The 19,580-nt window shown below is 41.6% G+C and overlaps 1 protein-coding gene across 1 annotated transcript in view; it reads right to left on the bottom strand.

The window, feature by feature from the left end:
* Positions 1-15,552, bottom strand: part of EIF3A (eukaryotic translation initiation factor 3 subunit A) — a 47,625-nt gene extending 32,073 nt beyond the window's left edge. The window contains exons 1-5 of the mRNA XM_048858239.2: positions 15,395-15,552; positions 3,851-4,041; positions 3,500-3,636; positions 1,679-1,842; positions 56-255 (exon numbers count right to left, since the gene is read on the bottom strand). Coding sequence (XP_048714196.2) covers positions 56-255; positions 1,679-1,842; positions 3,500-3,636; positions 3,851-4,041; positions 15,395-15,443 — 741 coding nt within the window. The 5' untranslated portion in view covers positions 15,444-15,552. The remainder of the gene's footprint in view (positions 1-55; positions 256-1,678; positions 1,843-3,499; positions 3,637-3,850; positions 4,042-15,394) is intronic.
* Between the last annotated feature and the right edge of the window lie 4,028 nt (positions 15,553-19,580).

Here is a 19,580-nt window from a genome sequence, read left to right as displayed (position 1 = left end):
TTGGTGCAGTAAAGTATTGTGGGTCCTGTTAATAAGTATAAAGTTTAACACATACCTGCCACAATTCCATGCTAATAGCACTGTCCAGCTGTACAAGCCTTGTCTCCAAGTGCATAGACTGGCTCTCAGGATTACTGAGGTTAATTGCTGTACTTTGGTTATGGTGGCGTTGGATCTGCCCTAAATGCATCCTCAGGTTATCGCAGAGTTTACGGAACTCAGCCTTACGAGTGTACTGCAAGCAGAACTTAAAAGCTGTGAAATTGAATGATGTTCATGTTAGAAATATTAACTATTAAATGTTAACTATTAAATAACTACAAAATTAGCTATAGCTTCAAAACTGCATGATATGAAAATCAAGTTGCCTAAAGATTCTTGATTTGGAAAAGTCCACTGAAAGCCTCTCAAGAGACAAACCAGAGACTATGCTGAATAATACTATCTTGAGTGTTTTTGCAGAATTACTCAATTACAAACCTGACAAGATCACTTTATTAGACTGTTTTTAAAATGTTTAACAGGAAACACGGTTTCTTGCTTTTATGTTGTACCAGCCTTTCACAAAGTGTCCAAATTAATTCTGAATAAAACTGTCTGGGTGGTAGACTCTAAAAGTTTTTGGTTCTGTGAAAAGCAGGAAGAGATTCTCATCAAGCCCTTACTGCTGAAATTCAGATTATTCCACTGTGGCAAGTTACTTCAACATTCACAAAAAGGAGGTAAATTCTAGTTTTTTACTTCACCCTCTTTTTAATTCTCTTTTTAAAATAAGAGTGCCTGCGGTGGGACACTTCTACTCTAACTTACTACAGATGAAATATTCCTTTCTCCCCCAGTGATAGACAGGAAAGCAATTCTGGATGAGAAAAATCACCATGGCAGGGAACACTGGATTCATGACAGGAAGACCCCTCCAAGAAACCCATCCACAATATGCACAACTTTGGGACACAGAAAAAAAAAATCTAGTAACTTTCAACAAAGATACAAATATCCATGTTGTTATGAAAATGGAGGAAGATAAATCTAGATTATTTCTTCCACAATCCCACTCAAAAAAACCCAGGAGATTCTTTATATGCCCACTTCTCTTCTTTCAAAGCTCAGATATTAAGGCCACCTTGACTTTCTCATCTTTCCTTCTCCGCAGCACAGCCCAAAACAGTTCATCCAGGTATTTCTGCATGAAGTACAATAATTTGTGATTGAAAGAACAACTATTTCAGCTAGTCAGCTATTCCACCTAAAATTGGTTACGTCATATCTACTTGGGGGGGTAGGGGGGGACGACAACATTTGCCATAATGGATAACAAGAGGGAAATGTGCCTCCTACTTGTGATTGAGAAAATAGGTTAGAGATTAATACAGGTACAACACTCCTAAACATTTTTAGTAGAGGAAACTCCTGGAAAAAATAAAACTGCCCTTGGAAGATCTGTTATAAGAAACTACTTGCATCAAATAAGGTATTAACTACAGATCCAGCCATCCTGGAGTCAAGGGGCCTCAGGAATTTCTAAAATATTGCGTGAACACACAGAAGCCTGAGAGATTAATGTTTTCCACCAATAGCTTTATTCAAGCAAAAGTAACCTGTAATTTTTCAGCTGAGGGTGTGCACACACACATATTCCTAAATCACACTGTAATTTACAGTTCATGCTTGATTTTACCTTGCTGTGCAATATCATGGTAGAGGCGTTCCACCCTAGAATTGTTTCGAAGAAGGTCCAAACACTGTCTGTATGACTCCCATAGAAATTTAACCCAGGGAGTTAAAAGCAGCCGATCTGTGCGATCTTGAGTGTCTTCCCCACTTACAGCACTTAAGAGAACACTATAATCGAGAAAGTTACAGTTAGTCCCCACAATTCCCACCCTCATCACTCACTTACCTCTTTTTTATTAGGACCTACAAAACAGCCCAGTCAAACTTGAACGGCTAAGGTTTACTGTATATTTTTACACATTCCCAAGACTTTGGCTGTTATGAAGAATTTAAAAAGAAGTCACATGCTTGTCAGTGAAATTCAAAACTTGTTCCAGCTCAAGCTGCATCCTAATTAGATGGCTGATGGTACTGGGTGGCAGCCCTGAAAGACCCAGGTTTCCTTGCTTCTGGTATTCCTCACAACACCAGAAAAAAAGACTGTTTTAGGAACACCTCATCTACAAAGTCTTTCCCTCTTCCACCAAGAGGGCAGTAGACTCCTCTACCAGATTCAGACATCTGGAATTTTGTGATCTGCTCTCCTACCCGCCCAGACTTCCTCCCCAACAACCCTGCAATGCTACCAGAAGGACCAGCAACTGATTCAGATGCTTTCTTGTATTTATTGACATGTGACAAAACAGATCTGAAAACAGTTTAAGGTCATAGTCACTGATTTCTATAACCTTCACAACAGACCGCGAGCCTTAAAGCGATATGCCTAAGCAATATGAAAGGATACATTTTCTAAAAGTCTAGAAGATATGCAGATAGTGACAGCTTCCATGTGTATTTGCTCAACATCCTACTTATTTAAAATGTCTGTTTTTCTACTTCTAACTAAATCCACCCTTTTCTTAAAGTCTGCAAGATATCAAGTTGTCTACAAATACAAAGTAAATTTACACTTTCAGGAATATCCCAACAAATTTTAAATTTGTGAATTTACATGCCTATGCACTAGACCAATAATTATTGATTTGCCTAGACCTGACCAACTACATATTCCATGGTTCTGAACAGGATGATGCTTGACTAAATAATCATTTTTGTTAAGGTTACGTTTGTCACAGGCTGTTAAAATCATTTCTTCCCCACCACCCAGCCAACAGACAAATCCCTTCAATCACCAGGTAGTTTGTTTTCCTAAAGATGGTTTTAATTGACACTTCAAACACAAACACACCCCAGAAACATTCCTTCTTAAAATGGTGATTTTGGAGAACTGCCTAATTAGATTTAAAATGATGTCAAGAAAAGATTTGACACCATGGTCAAGCATTTTAATGTTTAGATGGCTTGAATTGGGTTCCAACAACTCCCAGACACTCACAGAACCATTTATATTATTAAATACATAATCTGCCTTAATAAAGTCACATCATAAAAAAATCTGGATATTAATTGAGCAAAATTTACCACATTTACTCTACAAGTCAGATATGTCATTTATACAATAAAGACACTTTTTCTAATACTGATAGTTTAATTTTAAGATAAATAAGATAAACCTCTTATCTCAAACCTAACCACAAATCCAAAACCAGGACCTGTAAGTTAAATAGAAAATCTATTTTTAAAATGTACAACTGGTAAGAGCTACATTAAGTCCTATCTAAAAAGACAGCAGAAGCATAGCCTTCAGCAGTAGTAGAAAGTATTTATATTATGATAGCACTCAGAGGCTCCATAGGGGATTAAGATACCCTTGTGCTAGGTGCTGTAAACACACCAAAGAGACAAACTGTTACAAGGGCTTACAATTGAAAAAAAGACCTCCTACCTCTCTGGAGTTTGAATATTATCCAAGTCTTCTATGTCTAGCACCATCTGCTGGGACTCTTCCTTGGCAGCTTCAGTTTTTTCTTCAGCTAGTTTCAAATAGGCTCGAACAACATCCTCCAAGGATTTGATGTTCACCTAGATCAAGAGCAGAACATCTGAAGTGGCTTTCTCCACACAGTGGGAAACAAATATTGTAAGCATATATTCTAATTAGGGTGGTAATATCTAAAGTAGGCTTATATAGAATAAGACCATAAATCTAAGATCAAGTTATTATTTATTAAATATACAACTCTAACGTACATCATGCTGCAGGTGGTAAAAAAAATTAACATTTCCCAATTCCTACCTGCTGGCAAATGTTCTTGTACTGATACAATCCTTCTTTTGCCAGGTGGCTCTTGCGGAGGTCCACGCAGAGCTCCAGATACTTCAGCATAATTGGCTCGTGGATTTTTTGCCATGTTCGATGTTTTTTGCTTTTCATAACATCATAAAGAACATCGAGGGCAGGTTGTTTCTTGCCAACCTCAAGAAATTCTGAAAATAAACTCTTCATTAGACCAATTACATATGCAAACCAAAAGTTCTTCCACTTAAGATACACATTTTCTATATTTCACACTGTAATTTAGAATTAATAATTGTAACAAAGTAAACCAGTGGTCACATTTTATTGGCTGATCTTATTTTACTGACCAGAGTGAAAATATCAGTTGATGTAATCATGTATACACTACAACACAGGCCTGGGCTCAAACTCAGGTTCAAACCCAAACCTGCCTTTTGTCCATACACAAATCTGCCTGACTCAGGCCAGTACGCCTTCAGGACCCAGGCCATAAAGCCCAGCAGTGGGGTGGGGTCAGTGCCGAAGTCCCACTGGGACTCAAGTCCAAACTATCATTTTGCAGTGTGGACACAAGTCAGAACAGGACCAGGTTCTCAGCATTGTGTCCTGAGAGTCTGCCCATGCTATCCCACAATCCTATGACCCAGTGATTCCTGGCATTTCTATCCCAAGTCTCGCAAATTAACCACAGGAAATTGACGCAACCCCCCTGATTCAAGTATATTCTGTGTTTAATCCTTCCATTTTATTCTGACTGCTGAACTGAAAACAGATTGAATCACCTTCTGTGTTAGCTGTGGCCAGGAACAGGTAGTCCTTTGCCAAGCATGCTGGCACACCTGGTCACAGGACCATAGTCAGATTCTGGTACATCTTTGGTGTGAGGTGAACAAGACAGCTGACTCCAGTAAGAATAGTAGAAATGACCACATGTACCAAGAAATATCAGAAAAGCTGGCATGCTGGGGATTCAATGGATAGGTGATCAATGCAGAGAGCAGATCCAGACAGACTATCAGAAAGCCAGGGATGAGAACAGCACCTCTGGGAACTCATCCTGCCTCTTTTGTGAGGACTTTGACCAGGTGCTGGGAACTGCACCAAGCACTGAGCCAACCAATCAGCCAGGATGGTGACCTTCTGACGCCCTGAATCTACTACAGAAGTGTTACTCAAAGTGGTGGTCCGCGGACCATTGCCGGTCTGCACACACATTGGGAAAAAAAAATGCCGGTCCCCCACATCAGATAGCTTGAGAAGCACTGTATTACAGCACCAGAAGGAGGGCAGCAGCCACCGGATCACTTATTACAAAGAGACTCAGGTGCTCATGCGAGTCCCTGTGGACACTTTGCCTCCAGAGCAGCTACAGCACATCCGGGGCCATGCTCACAGGAGCTGTTTGATGACTTTCCAGAGGAGCAGCCTGCCACAGAACCAGCAGCAGAAACAGAAAAGGCAGAAGCAGCCTGAGGCCTGGTAAGTTTCTGTATCCATGTCTGTTATTAATATACAAATGAGAGATTTCTGGTTCATGACTAAGGTTAAGATTTTGTCACAGGTATTTTTAGCAAAAGACACAGACAGGTCACAGGCAATAAACAAAAATTCATGGGAGCCTGTGACTTTTACTAAATATCCTAAGGGGAGGGAGGGGAACTAACAATGGGAGCCCAGCCAGTGGGAGCCCTGTTCATTTCCCTATGAATTTTGATCCAATCCCGGGTGCTGCAAACTTTTCCCATAGTATAAACACCAGAAGGGTAGTCACATTTCAGAGCAGGGTGATTTTTCTAGGCCCTCTTCTGCAGGTCACCAGCCCCTTCCACTCATAGATGTGTTGCTCACTCACTGCAAATTGAAAACCTCCTTAGCATAAATGGCTGGCTTGCCACCAGTAGTCTGGAACAGAATATACCTTTAATATTCAGAAATTTCCAGAATACTGAGTGCCTGAAAGGATTGTGAAACTATAGGCAGTAAACCACAGCAAGTTTACTTCCATGGTTTATACCCTTGCCCCCAACCCCAAGCTGAAGTGGTCAGCAATTTTTAAAGATATATCATTTGTAAATTTCACCTTTCTGTTGTGCGTGAAGGCTTTACATATACTAGCTCTTACTGTTCACAGAGCATCTGGGAACTAAAATTTAAGCTCTCCAAATACTTTGTAAAACTCCTTCAGAGTATCATTTTTTTGTCCTGGAGATTCCAAAGCCACTTCTGCGATGATATAGACTTCTGTAATACTGAAACAGCCCTGTTTCATTTCTGTTTTCAAGCTGATATTTTCTACTTCTCCATGCCAGACACAGACCAGCAGGAACCTGGGGTGTCGCACTGCCAAAAGGCAGTCAAAGAGGATGTTTGTCTGAGATGACCTCTTGGCAGACATCCTGGACAGGGGCAACCACCAGTACAAGAGGGAGAAGAATTCACGACAGAGTGAAAGGCAAAGAGATTCAAAGAGTGCGAGGAGATACTTGCAGTGCAGTTCTTTGAGCAGGGATGTCACTTGAGAGAAAGACCTATTTGAGAGGCTGCTTGCTAACAGCGAAGAGAGTGCAGGCTCCTGGCTTCACCTGCACCTGCTAAGCCAGCACCATGTCCTGAGTCCCCTTCATGCCACCATATCCTGCAAACCAGGAACTCTTTGGACAATTCTACGGTTCTGTGGCCCATGCAACCAGCACTGAACGCTAGCTGGACTGGGAAAACGTACCCAGTGCAGTCCTCCACCCCCATGCAGCTCCAAGTGCACACAACATGCCCTAGAAGGGCAAGGAATGGGGAGGTAGGGGACACTCATAAGTCGGAGAGTTTCAATTTATTTATTTTTTTGCACTAGTTTCATGGTTTTGCACTGTTCACTCTTTGTATATGCATTTGATTTTATTTAATTTCCCTTTTGGTCATTTCATGGCAGCTGGCCTACCTATAAGGCTTTTAATATTGTTAACAGGATTGTATTGCAGAATGACAAATAAAGCCTTTGTATTCAATAACAAAGTTTATTACTATCACTACAGATGAACTGCATAAAATATATATTTAAAAGAATAAAGATAAAAAACATGAGGAGGCATAACTGGGAAGTCGTATACGACAAAACATCTCAAAACATCTTTTCAAATCCATAAGTAAGAACCACAGTTCATCTTATCCATAAGTAAAAATGCATAAAACCCACCATCCCCACTACCACACTGTAAGCAGTTATCTCATCCTCAATTAAAAATTCATAACAATCACTACCCCTCCCGCAGTGATAATACTTAGTTTATTGTTGATATTGCTATTCAGATGCATTCAGAAGCATATTATTCTCCTTCATCCATTGGTCCATGCAAGTTCATAATGTGAGTGCACAAAGCATCCCTGATTTCTGTTGCACGAGTGAATCCTGCACCAGTTGTGACAGGTGCACTTTCTGGTGGAGTGTATTGGTCCACCAATCCATCACTATCATACATCCACTTCAGATTAAATGGCTTGCCTGTGGCTTCACAACCTTTGTGAAGAGCACAGCAAGCCACAATAATGCAGAGGATTCCAAACGATTCTGTAAACAGCACCAAATGCACATTCAACCACCATTCTACACCTACTGAGCAGGTAATTAAACCTTTTTTTGCCAGCGTCTCTGTGATCAGAGTACTCTTTCATAACTCCAGGCAAAAGAGAACACACACGAGTCTCCTAGAACAACAGTATGACAATGTCATCTGGTAGGTTCCAGTCTGCCCATGAAGGTAAACTCCCAATTGGCAGAAAACCCTATTATCATGCACTTTTCCACGGATCAGTCTCTGTGGTCGAAAAGACCCTGAATAACAATGGAGTAATACCCTTCTGCAGTTTACGTACTCTTGTGCTCCTTGAGGAGAGTAAACTATGGGAACATTAGTCCCATCAATGGTCCTGGGGCAGTTTGAAAACACTATTCTCTCAAAACCAGCAATTATTTCAGGGACATTGTTTATGCCCACTACCTTTGGATAAATCACATGCAATACTGCCTCAGATACTTCTGCTACTATAGTCAACTTGCCAAACCAAACTGATTAGCAACAGACCTGCAGCATAAGGAGTAGCTAACTTCCAGATAGTTATAGCAAACCACTTCTGGACCAGCATGGCCTCCCTCATGTGAGTGTCTTGATACTGGAGGGTTAGTGCAAACTGTTCACAGCGCTCTGGAAATGTTACTTTCTTCATGCACAACTTCTGGACAAACTGCTGGTCATCCCAGGTCCGTAAGATAAGATCCCACCAGTTTCTGCTTATGGTCCTGCTCCAGAGGCGCCAGTCCTGAGAAGGAGTATCAGCAGCTATACCAAGAGCCACAAGCAAACATCTGCCAGTTGGACTTTGCCATGTCTGTACTGTTCTCCTCCTCTAGATGTGCTTCGGTAGCACAGAAAACACTGCCCAAATGTGCACCAGTATCTCATGGATGCTCTGCCTGTTTCCTGAAGTGAAAGCGCAAGCAGTACAAGTTCTTTAAATGATACCTCCAGACTGGCTCCAGACGCTGGTACAGACCCAAAGACAGCTCAGCTGGATGTGTTGGTGGGCGGAGGCAACTTCCAGTAAAGTGCTGCTGGGTGGAGAGTGAAGTTTTCCCACAGTGCACTATGAACCAAGAGCTACAGCTGGGGAGGGTACTAGGAAGCCTGGGATAGGCTGGTTTGACTCAGGTTTGTGCAGTACGGTGTGGACACATGAGTGCTGGTGTGAGACCCAAGACCAGAAATTCTAAACTCATGATTACTAATAAGTGTGGACAGTTAAGCATGGGCTTTGAAACACCTAGTCTGTGAATTTGAGTCCCGTAGACACAGGCTTACACTGCAGTGTAGACATACCCTATGGCTCTGTCCTTCAGTGACATCAGAGTTCCATACAGGCACAAAGCAAAGGTCTACCTCTCTGGCTATAAATGCAGGATCAGGGTCTATGTAAGTATTATTAATAATGTACAGGGAAATATATGCACCCAGGTTTAAGGATCATGCCATCAAGGGGGACTGCTAACCCCTTACCAGCCCTCAAGTGCAGAGGCTGAGTGGTTGCAGTTATTAAAAGGACCTCACATTGTAATCATGGCTCAATTTTGCCCTCCCTGTAGCATGTGTAAAGTGGAGCATGAAATGCACCAAGCCATTCAGGAGCAAACTACTTTGGAGCAGCACACAAAACTCCCAAGATACACACACGCACTAACAAAAGGCATTTTTAAACTGTGCAACAGCAATAAAAAAAATTGGAAAAGGGAGGCAAAAGAGATGAGAGGATGAAGAGGACAGAAAAAATGATGACAGAAAAGAGGAGGAAGAAATACAAATCAGGTAAAAGGTAGAGGTAAACAATACTGTAATGGGGTCAGTATTTTCCTAAATCCTTAAAAACTGGTGGTATCCCCCACAATAAGTGAGGACAGAGGCAATGGAGGAGGGGATCAGAGAAACAAAGAAATGACAAAGTGGTAACACAAGAGCAAAAGAAAATCCAAGCTGCCAGAGCAGCACATCACCTGCTGTATCAGTCTAACAGTCAGAGTTACCTTCAAAAAACATCTAGCTGTCAGAAAGTGGTGAAAGATGGGAAAGTTACATGTGAATTCAGTATTTATCTTTTAAGAGATCAGAACCTTAAAAATGGAAATAAAGTTATAATGTGGCTAATGGTTTCCACAATATAAATCAAGAACAAAAGGGGCATTTCAGTTCTGGAACCACTCTACTAAATGCTAGGAGGCTAGCTTATGTGAGCAGTCATTTCACGCAAGAGGAACTGACTGCTCCCTCTGTAGGTAAAACAGTATATAAATTACAGTGTTACAAAATCTGGATAGCCCATGACATTTAGCATAATTTTAAATTCACCATGATGTTTTTAAATAAAACTACAGACAGTTTACAATTTAGGTTGTTCTTATTGCTGAACACAGCGCATGGGTCAATTACTGCTCAACTGGAGGTTTTTAACCTATGAGAACAAACATGACAGACTAGTTCAGTCCTGCAGTGAGAATGCTAGTCTGTCCAGTCATGATTCTCAGTGCTGACTACAGCACACAATTAAAAATTAAAAGCTCAAATCATAGGCATTAAGCTCACGCAGGACAAGTTCTTACAGTAGATCAGGTAATTTAACAAAAGCAAGAGCACCCAAAGAGTTCCTGAAGGGCCAAATTGCAGCACAGCCCTTCTACGTCACTATAGTTGAGATGTGGAAGATTAATCATTCTAAATGTAGCCAAATTTAAATTATTCATCCTTCAATGGCTATGCAAAACACCCTACTTTGTGTTATTGTTTTCTGTCCCATCGTCCTTAAATCCTATTTTTTTCTTTTCAACTATATCACCTAAATGAAGAAGCTATCAGCTATCTAATACAAAGGCTGAACTATCTCCTCTCATAGGATATGACCCAGCTGGTAGACTGGAACAAATGATCCAGTTTCTATGAGAGTCTGGGAGTTGGTTGAGGCTCGATCCTGACAAGATAGAGATAATGTTAGAAAACTAGCAAAAGACTCAAGAACTAACAGCAACATTTTTTTTAGGTACATCAGAAACAGGAAGCCTGCCACACAATTAGTGTAGCCACTGGACAATCAAGGAGCTAAAGGATCACTTAAGGAAGGTAAGATAATTGCGGAGAAGCTAAATGAATTCTTTGTATCAATCTTCACTGCACAGGATGTGAAGAAGATTCCCATACCTAAGCCATCCCTTTTAGATTACAAATCTGAGGAACTGTACCAGATTGAGGTGTCAGAGGAGGTTTTAGAACAAGCTGATAAATTAAACAGTAATAAGTCACTAGTATTCACCCAAGCGTCCTGAAGGAACTCAAATATGTTGCAGAACTACTAAGTACATAGCCATATCAGCTTCTCTACCAGATGACTGGAGGATAGCTAATGTGACACCAATGTTTAAAAAAGCCTCCAGAGACAATCCTGGCAATCATAGATCAGTAAGCCTAACTTCAATACCAGACAAACTGGTTGAAAAGTAGTAAAGAACAGAATTATCAGACATAAATGAACTTGATTTGTTGTGGAACTGTCAACACAGATTTTGTAAAGGAGCATCAAGTCTCAACAATCTACAAGAATTCTTTCAGAGTGTCAACACACACATGGATAAGGATAATCCAGTGGATATAGTGTACTTGGACGTTCAGAAAGCCTTTGACAAAGTCCCTCACCAAAGGCTCTTAAGCAAAGTATACAATCATAGGGTAAGAGGGAAGGGCCTCTCATGGATCAGTAACTGATTAAAAGATAGGAAACAAAGGGTAGGAATAAATGGTCAGTTTTCACAATGGAGAGAGGTAAACAGCAGCGTCCCCCAGAGATCTATACTGGGACCAGTGCTGTTCAACATATTCATAAATGATCTGGAAAAAGAGGTAAACACTGAGGTTGCAAAATCTGTAGATGAATCAAAATTACTCAAGATAGTAAAGTTCAAAGCTGACGGCAAAGAGTTACAGAGGCATGTCAGAAAATTTGGTGACTGGGCAACAAAATGGCAGATGGAATTCAATGTTGACAAAGGCAAAGTAATGCACATTGGAAAACATAATCCCAACCATGCATATAAAATGACAGGGTCTAAATTAGCTTTTACCACTCAAGAAAGGGATCTTGGAGTCACTGTGGATAGTTCTTCGAAAACATCCACTCAATATGTAGCAGCAGTCAAAAAAGCTAAAAGAATGTTAGGAACATTTGAAAGGGATAGATAATGAGACCAAAAATATCATAATGCCACTATATAAATCCATCCCACATTCACACCTTAAATTCTGCAGTTTGGTCACCCAATCCCAAAAAAAGATATATTAGAAGTGGAAAAGGTATAGAGACAGACAACAAAAACGATTAAGGGTATGGAACAGCTTGCATATGAGAAGGAATTAAAGATGGATTTTTTTGGCTTGGAAAAGACATGACTAAGGGGGGATATGATAGAGGTCTATAAAATTATGAACGGTGTGGAAAAAATTAGTGTTATTTACTCTTTTACATAAAAAAAGAACCAGGGGTCACCCAATGAAATTAATAGGCAGCAAGTTTAAAACAAACATAAGGAAGTATTTCTTCACACACCGCCCAGTCAACCTGTGGAACTCATTGCCAGGGATGTTGTGAAGGCCAAAAGTATAATTGGGTTAAAAAAAGAATTAGGTAAATTTATGGGGGATAGGTCCATCAATGGCTATTAGGCAAGATGAGCAGATCCGATAAATGTTGATGCAACCCCATGCTCTGAGTGCTAGAAGGTTGAGGTGGACAATAGAGGATGGATCACTTGATGATTTCCTGCTGTTCATTCCCTCTGAAGCATCTGGCATTGGCCATTATCAGAACAGAAGATACTGGGCTTGGTTTGGCCCCGTTTGGCCATTCTTATGTTCTTAAAATCTGGGCAACACCCTTGCCTGAGGGAGCATGTCCACTATTTGCAATACAAGTTCTCACTAGAAACCATATTAAATTCTCTACCATTTCTCAATTCTCAGGTCTTATTATTAAATATTTGTATTACCATAGTTACTAGAAAGAAAAGGAGTACTTGTGGCACCTTAGAGACTAACACATTTATTAGAGCACAAGCTTTCGTGAGCTACAGCTCACTTCATCGGCTTATGCTCTAATAAATTTGTTAGGCTCTAAGGTGCCACAAGTACTCCTTTTCTTTTTACGGATACAGACTAACACGGGGCTGCTACTCTGAAACCTGTTATTATGCATAGTCACTAGGGCTCCCAGACATGGGCCAGGAGTCCATTGTGCTAGGCACTGTATAAACAGAACAAAAAGACAATCCCTGCCAAAAAGAATTTACAGTCTAAATGTAAGACAAAAGGTGGACAGACAAGGGAGTACAAGGATAGTATTAGTCAGCGTGACTGGTGGTAGTCTTGACACACCAGTGGCCTAACTGGTCAAGTTTTTGTTGGCACTATGGCAGAGGAGAGTTTTAAGTAGAGAGCTGAAGGAGGAAAATGGGATAGCTTTGAGGATGTGTACAGAAAGCTGTTCCAAAGCATAAGGGGCAGCATGGGAGAAAGTACAAAGGTGACCGTTGACTATAACGTGTGGGTGATGGAGCCTGGCATAATCAGAAGTGGGAGTTGTCATTTTGCTAGTGAATACAATAGGTAGGACCGGCATAGGTTGTGAAGAGCCTTGAAAAAGAAGACAAGCAGCTTACGTTTGATAAAGGGGTGCCATATTTGTTAAGACAAGAGAGAAGGATGATGCCATAACTGAGATGTGATATGATGAGAGCCTGAATGAGAGTTTTAGTTGTGTGCGTGGATAGGAAAAACCGTATCAATGGCAGTGGCCAACTGCGATTTTTACCCCATCTGTGATTAGACAGAAAAAATATCCTTTTTTGACATAGAGCTTGCTACAATTATCTACGCCTTTGTTTCTTTACGATAAGATTACTGGAACATGCTCTACATATGGCTATATGTAGAGCCCATTCACAAACTGAAGCAAATGCGAAATACAGCCACCCACTTTTCAATATATCACATACAAAATACAAACACCAGATCTTCCTTTCCCCCATATCCCAGAGTTATGAAGATCATTTTGGGGGATTATTTCACCATGGCAGTCCTATAAATGTTGATTTAAATCTTCATGTTCAGTATTATTTAAATTTGTGTAAAGTACCATAAAAATCAAAATAATGAAATTGTGAAGTTTAATTAATATTTATGAAGTGCTTTCAAAATCATGGCAGATGCCTATGCACTTTGCGATTATATGAATAACTAAAGACTGACCTGAATCTTGAGGGCAGGAAATACAGAACCTGGGTAGTTTGTCTGTCATTCAGACAGATGTAATTTAAAGATTACTATAGTCATTGTTTTGGAGGGCAGAGTCTTTTTGGACAGGATTTTCAAAGGACCCTAAGAGTTAGGTGGCCTACTCCCTTAGGCAGCTTTGACAATTCCAGCCTTCATTATTAAGGTGACAGAGAAACCTGCACTCAGGACCACATGAAAACACAACTCCCACCTCCTAAGGTGCCATGTCAAACCCCATGTACCATCCAATATAACTTTGTGCTACCTTTAGGTCCAGATCTGCACGTTACTGTTTTGAAGCTGGCAACACCTAGCAGGATCAGAGCCTTAGGCAGACACCATCTCTTCAGATGGTTTTTGCTGGCTATTTAAAACTGAAGATAAAAAGTGTTAAATCTGTACATTCAATTTGGTAGGAGTCTGTTGATAACCACAGCCAGTCAGGCTTTGTTCTTGGAAGCTGGTATAGGGTACTTCAGCAGCAGTCCTTAGTGATATTAGCCTTAAAACCGAGTGTGCATATGTCCCAGCATACTACTGTTTATACAGTGAGTTTCATAACTGATATTTTTGCTGTCTATAAAATAAGCATCAGTTAACTAGAAGTGGATTGTTAAATATGGGGCCTGTAAAGAACAATATGGGGAAAGTAGTTGACCACATATACATATCTCATATTCCAGCAGGACCGATTCAGCCAAATGTACTGAGAAAAAAAACAGAGTTCTACACCGTGTATTGTGCAGAGGTCTCTCATACAACACCTTTAATAAACAAAGTTCGGTTCACTCTGCATCAATACCATGTCAGTTGCCCAGCCACTACTGTGTGTAAACAACAGTTTGTCAACTGGCTAGGCAGGTCTGTGCGATGTCCAATACTTTCCTCATTTTACTGTAACACTGGTTGTCTCACCCATCTGGCAGCGCTCTGTCACACCTTAATTTGTGCATGTTTAGAGTCAGGGGCTGTCCTTTTACTGAGCGTCTCCAGAGTCTGATTATGGATTCATGTGCCAAGATGCTGCTACAGTACAGAGAAATTGAATGGCGTGTGCCCTTGAGCTGCCTTCCCCCTGGCGCCAGGCAGTGTGCTATACAATAGCTGACGGCTTCCCTTCCCTTCCCTTCGCTTCATCAGAGGCAGTGGCTGTTGCGGCAGTACTGGGAGGTGCAGTCTAGGAAATGCTGCCGTGTGAGAGGCGGCGTTTACATGAGATCGGCTGAGGGCCAGCAGCGTATTCGGTGCGGCACAGAACCGGGGCAGTTGCCGTCCCCAGGCGCCTCGGACTCGGAATCGGGGCAGTTGCCGTCCCGGCTCGGAATCGGACACAGGCAGCGCAGGGCAGCCGTGAGGGTTTATTGTCGCACGTATCGCGCCCGCGCCACATGGCCGAGTAGGGCCCCGCTGAGGCGGCGACTCCCCACACGGGGGAGGAGCCCGGCGGCGCCGTCTGCTGCTGCTCGGGGGGGGGGGGGGAGGGCGGGCGAGAGGCCCAACGCGAGGGAAATGCTGAACGTGCCCCCCGGCCCAGGCCCCTGCCCCTGCCTTGGCCTCCCAGGTTGCTGATCCCTGCGCCGAGGCCAGGCCTAGGCCGGGGCCTTCGCCACCCAGCTACAATGGGCCGCGGAGGGGACACGTTCCGGGGAGGGGAGCGGGGCAGGCCCTGAGCCCCGCCCGCACTCACCGTTCGCCCGCTTCAGGGCATTCTCGGGCCGCTGGAAATACACCGGCATGATGGCGGCGGGGGCAGCAGCTTCTCCTCACAGGGCGGCGGCGGCGGATGGCTCCGTACGCCCAGCCAGACAGCCTGCTGGGCCGGAAAGGGAGAGCACCACGTGACCCACCCGCACCGACGTGCCCAGAACCGGAAATCCCTCCTCCTGACGTGCAGCTGCCGGGGGCCGGGGGGGAGGGTACAGTCCGGCAGGGAGCAACTGTCCCGCCTAGAATTGCCCCCTAGCGGAGGGGGTAGAGCGCTGTCACGAAAGCTCATGCTCAAATAAATTGGTTAGTCTCTAAGGTGCCACAAGTCCTCCTTTTCTTTTTTCATCCTGAGTGTCATGATTTTCCAGGCTCCTCTAGCGTAAAAACTACAATCTGTAGAAAGTAACCAAAAAAAAATAATAATTATCTAGTGAGAGTTTGGGGGGTTCTCCAAAGTTACGTTTTCTTAAGTAAAAATGGGGAGGGGGGGGGGGGACTAGGGATTTACATCATAGTTGTTGGTTTACATCACAGCTAGCAGACTGAGTCCATGGTTTAGTTGTTTTTAGGAGGGGGAGATCATGATTTATGTCCTGGCTGAGCACAGCTGCTGAATTAGCTGAACAGTTTCAGGATTACTGGGATGCTCTCTGGACTAGTAGTAGTTGTTGGCTTGTAGAGCTCCGTGAAGCTGTTTAGCAGGTTCATGAATGTGGCTCTTGAACCGGTTAAACAGTTTAATGGAAAACAGCATATTTGACAAAGCAGCAGCTGTCACAGCAGGAGTCTTATTCTTTGTGAAGTTGTTTCACCCAGCTCTGGAGCTCCCTCTCTTCATGAAAGCAACAGCCACTAAAGCTGAAGAGCCTGTTCTTCATCAGACTGTTCAGCCAGTTCAGGAATCAGTTTGCTGATCACTTTAGAGCTCAGTGCTGTGTGAAACTAGCCATTGGGAGGTTGGAGAGCCGTTCTTAAACTAAAAAAAAAAAAGTTCTGGGAAATGAATACAGAAAAACAAATTTTGTGTGAGTTAAGGTTGCTCTATACATAACATACTAACACAAAACCAAGGAAAACACATGACATGACAAATTTTACTCTTGAGCCCAGACTTGCACACCTCACCAGATAAAAGCCTTCCGGCACTGGCTTCCCTGAACATGAGCACATTTTCCAGAACTATATAGAACATAGAGTAGGGGGAAGGCTCAGGTCTGAAGTCTGGCTATTTATGGTGGTGAGATGACAATTTATTCTTGTTTTGCTATATTTTTAATGGAATTTTTCCTTTTTTAACGGAAGAATAAAGTTTTCTTTCGATTGTTGATTTCTTTTTATGTTTTCTCATTGTTTCAATATTGTACAGCCACAAAAACATATATAAAGTCTCAAAACAATTAAAGTGCAACATACATAACAATATATTTTAATATGGTGGTTTAATAACAGGATGAGAGCCGGGAAGCAACCAGCAGTCTCTCAAATAGTTATTTTACCAGAAATAAATGATTGCTTCTGTTAATTGCAGGAAGAGCAGGAGGAATTGAAACAGAGGGTAGGTGTGGAATGGAGGACTTCTGATAAGCACTGTAGTTGTTCTAGTGCTCTCTTTCTCCACCTCTTACCCCCACTCTCAAAAAAGGAGAGATAGAACATAGGAATTGTCATACTGGATCAGACCTGCGGTCCATCTAGTCCAGCATCTGGTCTCTCAGAGTGGCCAATATTAGGTGAGTCAGAGGAAGGTGTAATAACCACAGAGTAGACAGATGTGGGATAGGCCTCTCCCTGATCTCCCATAGTTAGAGATTGACCTAAACCCTGAAGCAGAGTTTAATATTCCTTCCAATTTTCTTATAATTAATTATAACTCCATATATTCTTTTATCCATATCCAAACCTGGTTTGAATTTTGGTAACTTCTTGTCCTCAACAACTTCCTGTGGGGGTGAGTTTCACAGTCTAATTACACATTGTGTGAAAAACTGTTTAATCGATTTTGAATTTCCCAACTTTTAATTTCACTGAACATCCCCTTGTTCCTGAAGTATGAGACAGGGAGATCAGTGATTCCAAATCTACTTCCTTTGTTAATTATTTTATATATTTTTGTCATGCTCCCTCTTATGCATGTCCTTTCTAAGGTAAAAAATCCCAATCTTTTTAATCTCTATATGAGAGTTGTACTATGCCCTTTATATCTTTTTTTGAGATGTGATACTCAGTATTCCAGGGGGAGGCCACACCATTGATTTGTATAAATGCATTATAACATTCTTTGTATTATTCCCATTCCTTATGCATTCTAACTTACTAGCTTTTTTTTACTGCAGCTGCACATTTAGCAGAAGTCTTTACTGTGCTGTCTACACTGATGCCTAGGGTCCCTTTCTTGAGCTTATAGGGTTCATTTAGAACCCTGTAAGGTGAGAGTAGTTTAATATTTTTCCTTCAATGTGCATTACTTGGCATTAATCAACACTGAGTTTAATTTGCCATTGTGTTCCCTGTTCACTTTCCTTCTTTAGGTTTCTCTGAAGTTCCTCACAGTCCTCTGTGGTCCTGACTAACCTGAATAACAGCTTGCATCCGATGAAGTGAGCTGTAGCTCACGAAAGCTTATGCTCAAATAAACTGGTTAGTCTCTACGGCGCCACAAGTACTCCTTTTCTTTTTGCGAATACAGACTAACACGGCTGCTACTCTGAAACCTGAATAACTTTGTGGTTTCTACAAATTTTGCTACTTCAGTACTCACCCCCCTTTTTAGATCATTAATAAATATATTAAACAAGACCTCGTATGGAACCTTGAGCTCCTGATGAACACTGACCACTTGATCATACTCTTTGCTTTCTGTCTCCTAGCCAGTTTTTGATCTATGACAATACTTTGCCTCTCACCCCATGACTGCTGACTTCTTTAGTAGCTTCTCGTCAAGGACCTGGTTAAAGGCCTTTTGGAAGTCTAAATAAATTATGTCAACTGATTCTCCTTTATCCACTACTTTATTGACATGTTCAAAGAATAGCGAGACACAATTTTCCATTTCTAGAACTGTACACAATCCAGTGAAGAGGTACTCAAAAGAGAAGAAAACAGGTAGGCCTCAATCCTACATTTATGCGTTTGCTTAACTTTACATAAGACTTTGCAAGATCTGTATTTTGTATGGTTTCAGAGTAACAGCCGTGTTAGTCTGTATTCGCAAAAAGAAAAGGAGTACTTGTGGCACCTTAGAGACTAACCAATTTATTTGAGCATGAGCTTTCGTGAGCTACAGCTCACTTCATCGGATGCATACCGTGGAAACTGCAGTAGACATTATATACACACAGACACCATGAAACAATACCCCCTCCCACCCCACTGTCCTGATGTTGCAAAAAGAAAAGGAGTACTTGTGGCACCTTAGAGACTAACCAATTTATTTGAGCTATTACCAGCAGGACAGTGGGGTGGGAGGAGGTATTGTTTCATGGTCTCTGTGTGTATATAATGTCTACTGCAGTTTCCACGGTATGCATCCAATGAAGTGAGCTGTAGCTCACGAAAGCTCATGCTCAAATAAATTGGTTAGTCTCTAAGGTGCCACAAGTACTCCTTTTCTTTTTGTATTTTGTATGTGTTTGTATAGTGCCAAACATTCCTGGGCCCAAATCCTGTTTGGAACCTCTGGACATAACCGTAATAAAAACAATTGATAATAAAATAAGACTTCTAAGCAATACAACTGTATTTTGTATAATAGCTTGCATGTAAACTATACCCATCAATGATTTACAGAGTTAAGTAACTCAGAGTTAAATACAGTAATACAAATAGTTACAAAGTTAAAATAGAAAATTAATAGCGGAGGAAGAGAAAAATTCAGAGTGATGGACAAAAGTAAAAAAGAGTTTTCATCTCCTATTTGAAAATAGATTGGAAAGGTGGTGATATGGAGAAAGCTGTTTCACATGGTTGCAAAGGAGAAAGCTTTAAGGCACAGACAAAAAGCTAAATAAGCAGAAAGAGATGCCTTCAGACTATGGCCTGATCCTGCAAACAGGTACATATTTAAGAGGAGACACTGACACTCTTCAGGAGGCATATAGGAATAATACATATCAACAACAATAGAGATCCACTTGGATAATTATCATCAATGATATACATTTAAGAAT

Source organism: Caretta caretta, chromosome 7 (assembly GCF_965140235.1).
Source record: "Caretta caretta isolate rCarCar2 chromosome 7, rCarCar1.hap1, whole genome shotgun sequence".
In the NCBI taxonomy this organism is placed as follows: domain Eukaryota; kingdom Metazoa; phylum Chordata; order Testudines; family Cheloniidae; genus Caretta; species Caretta caretta.
The sequence above is the reverse complement of the archived record's forward strand: the minus strand, read 5'-3'. Positions and strand labels throughout refer to the sequence as shown.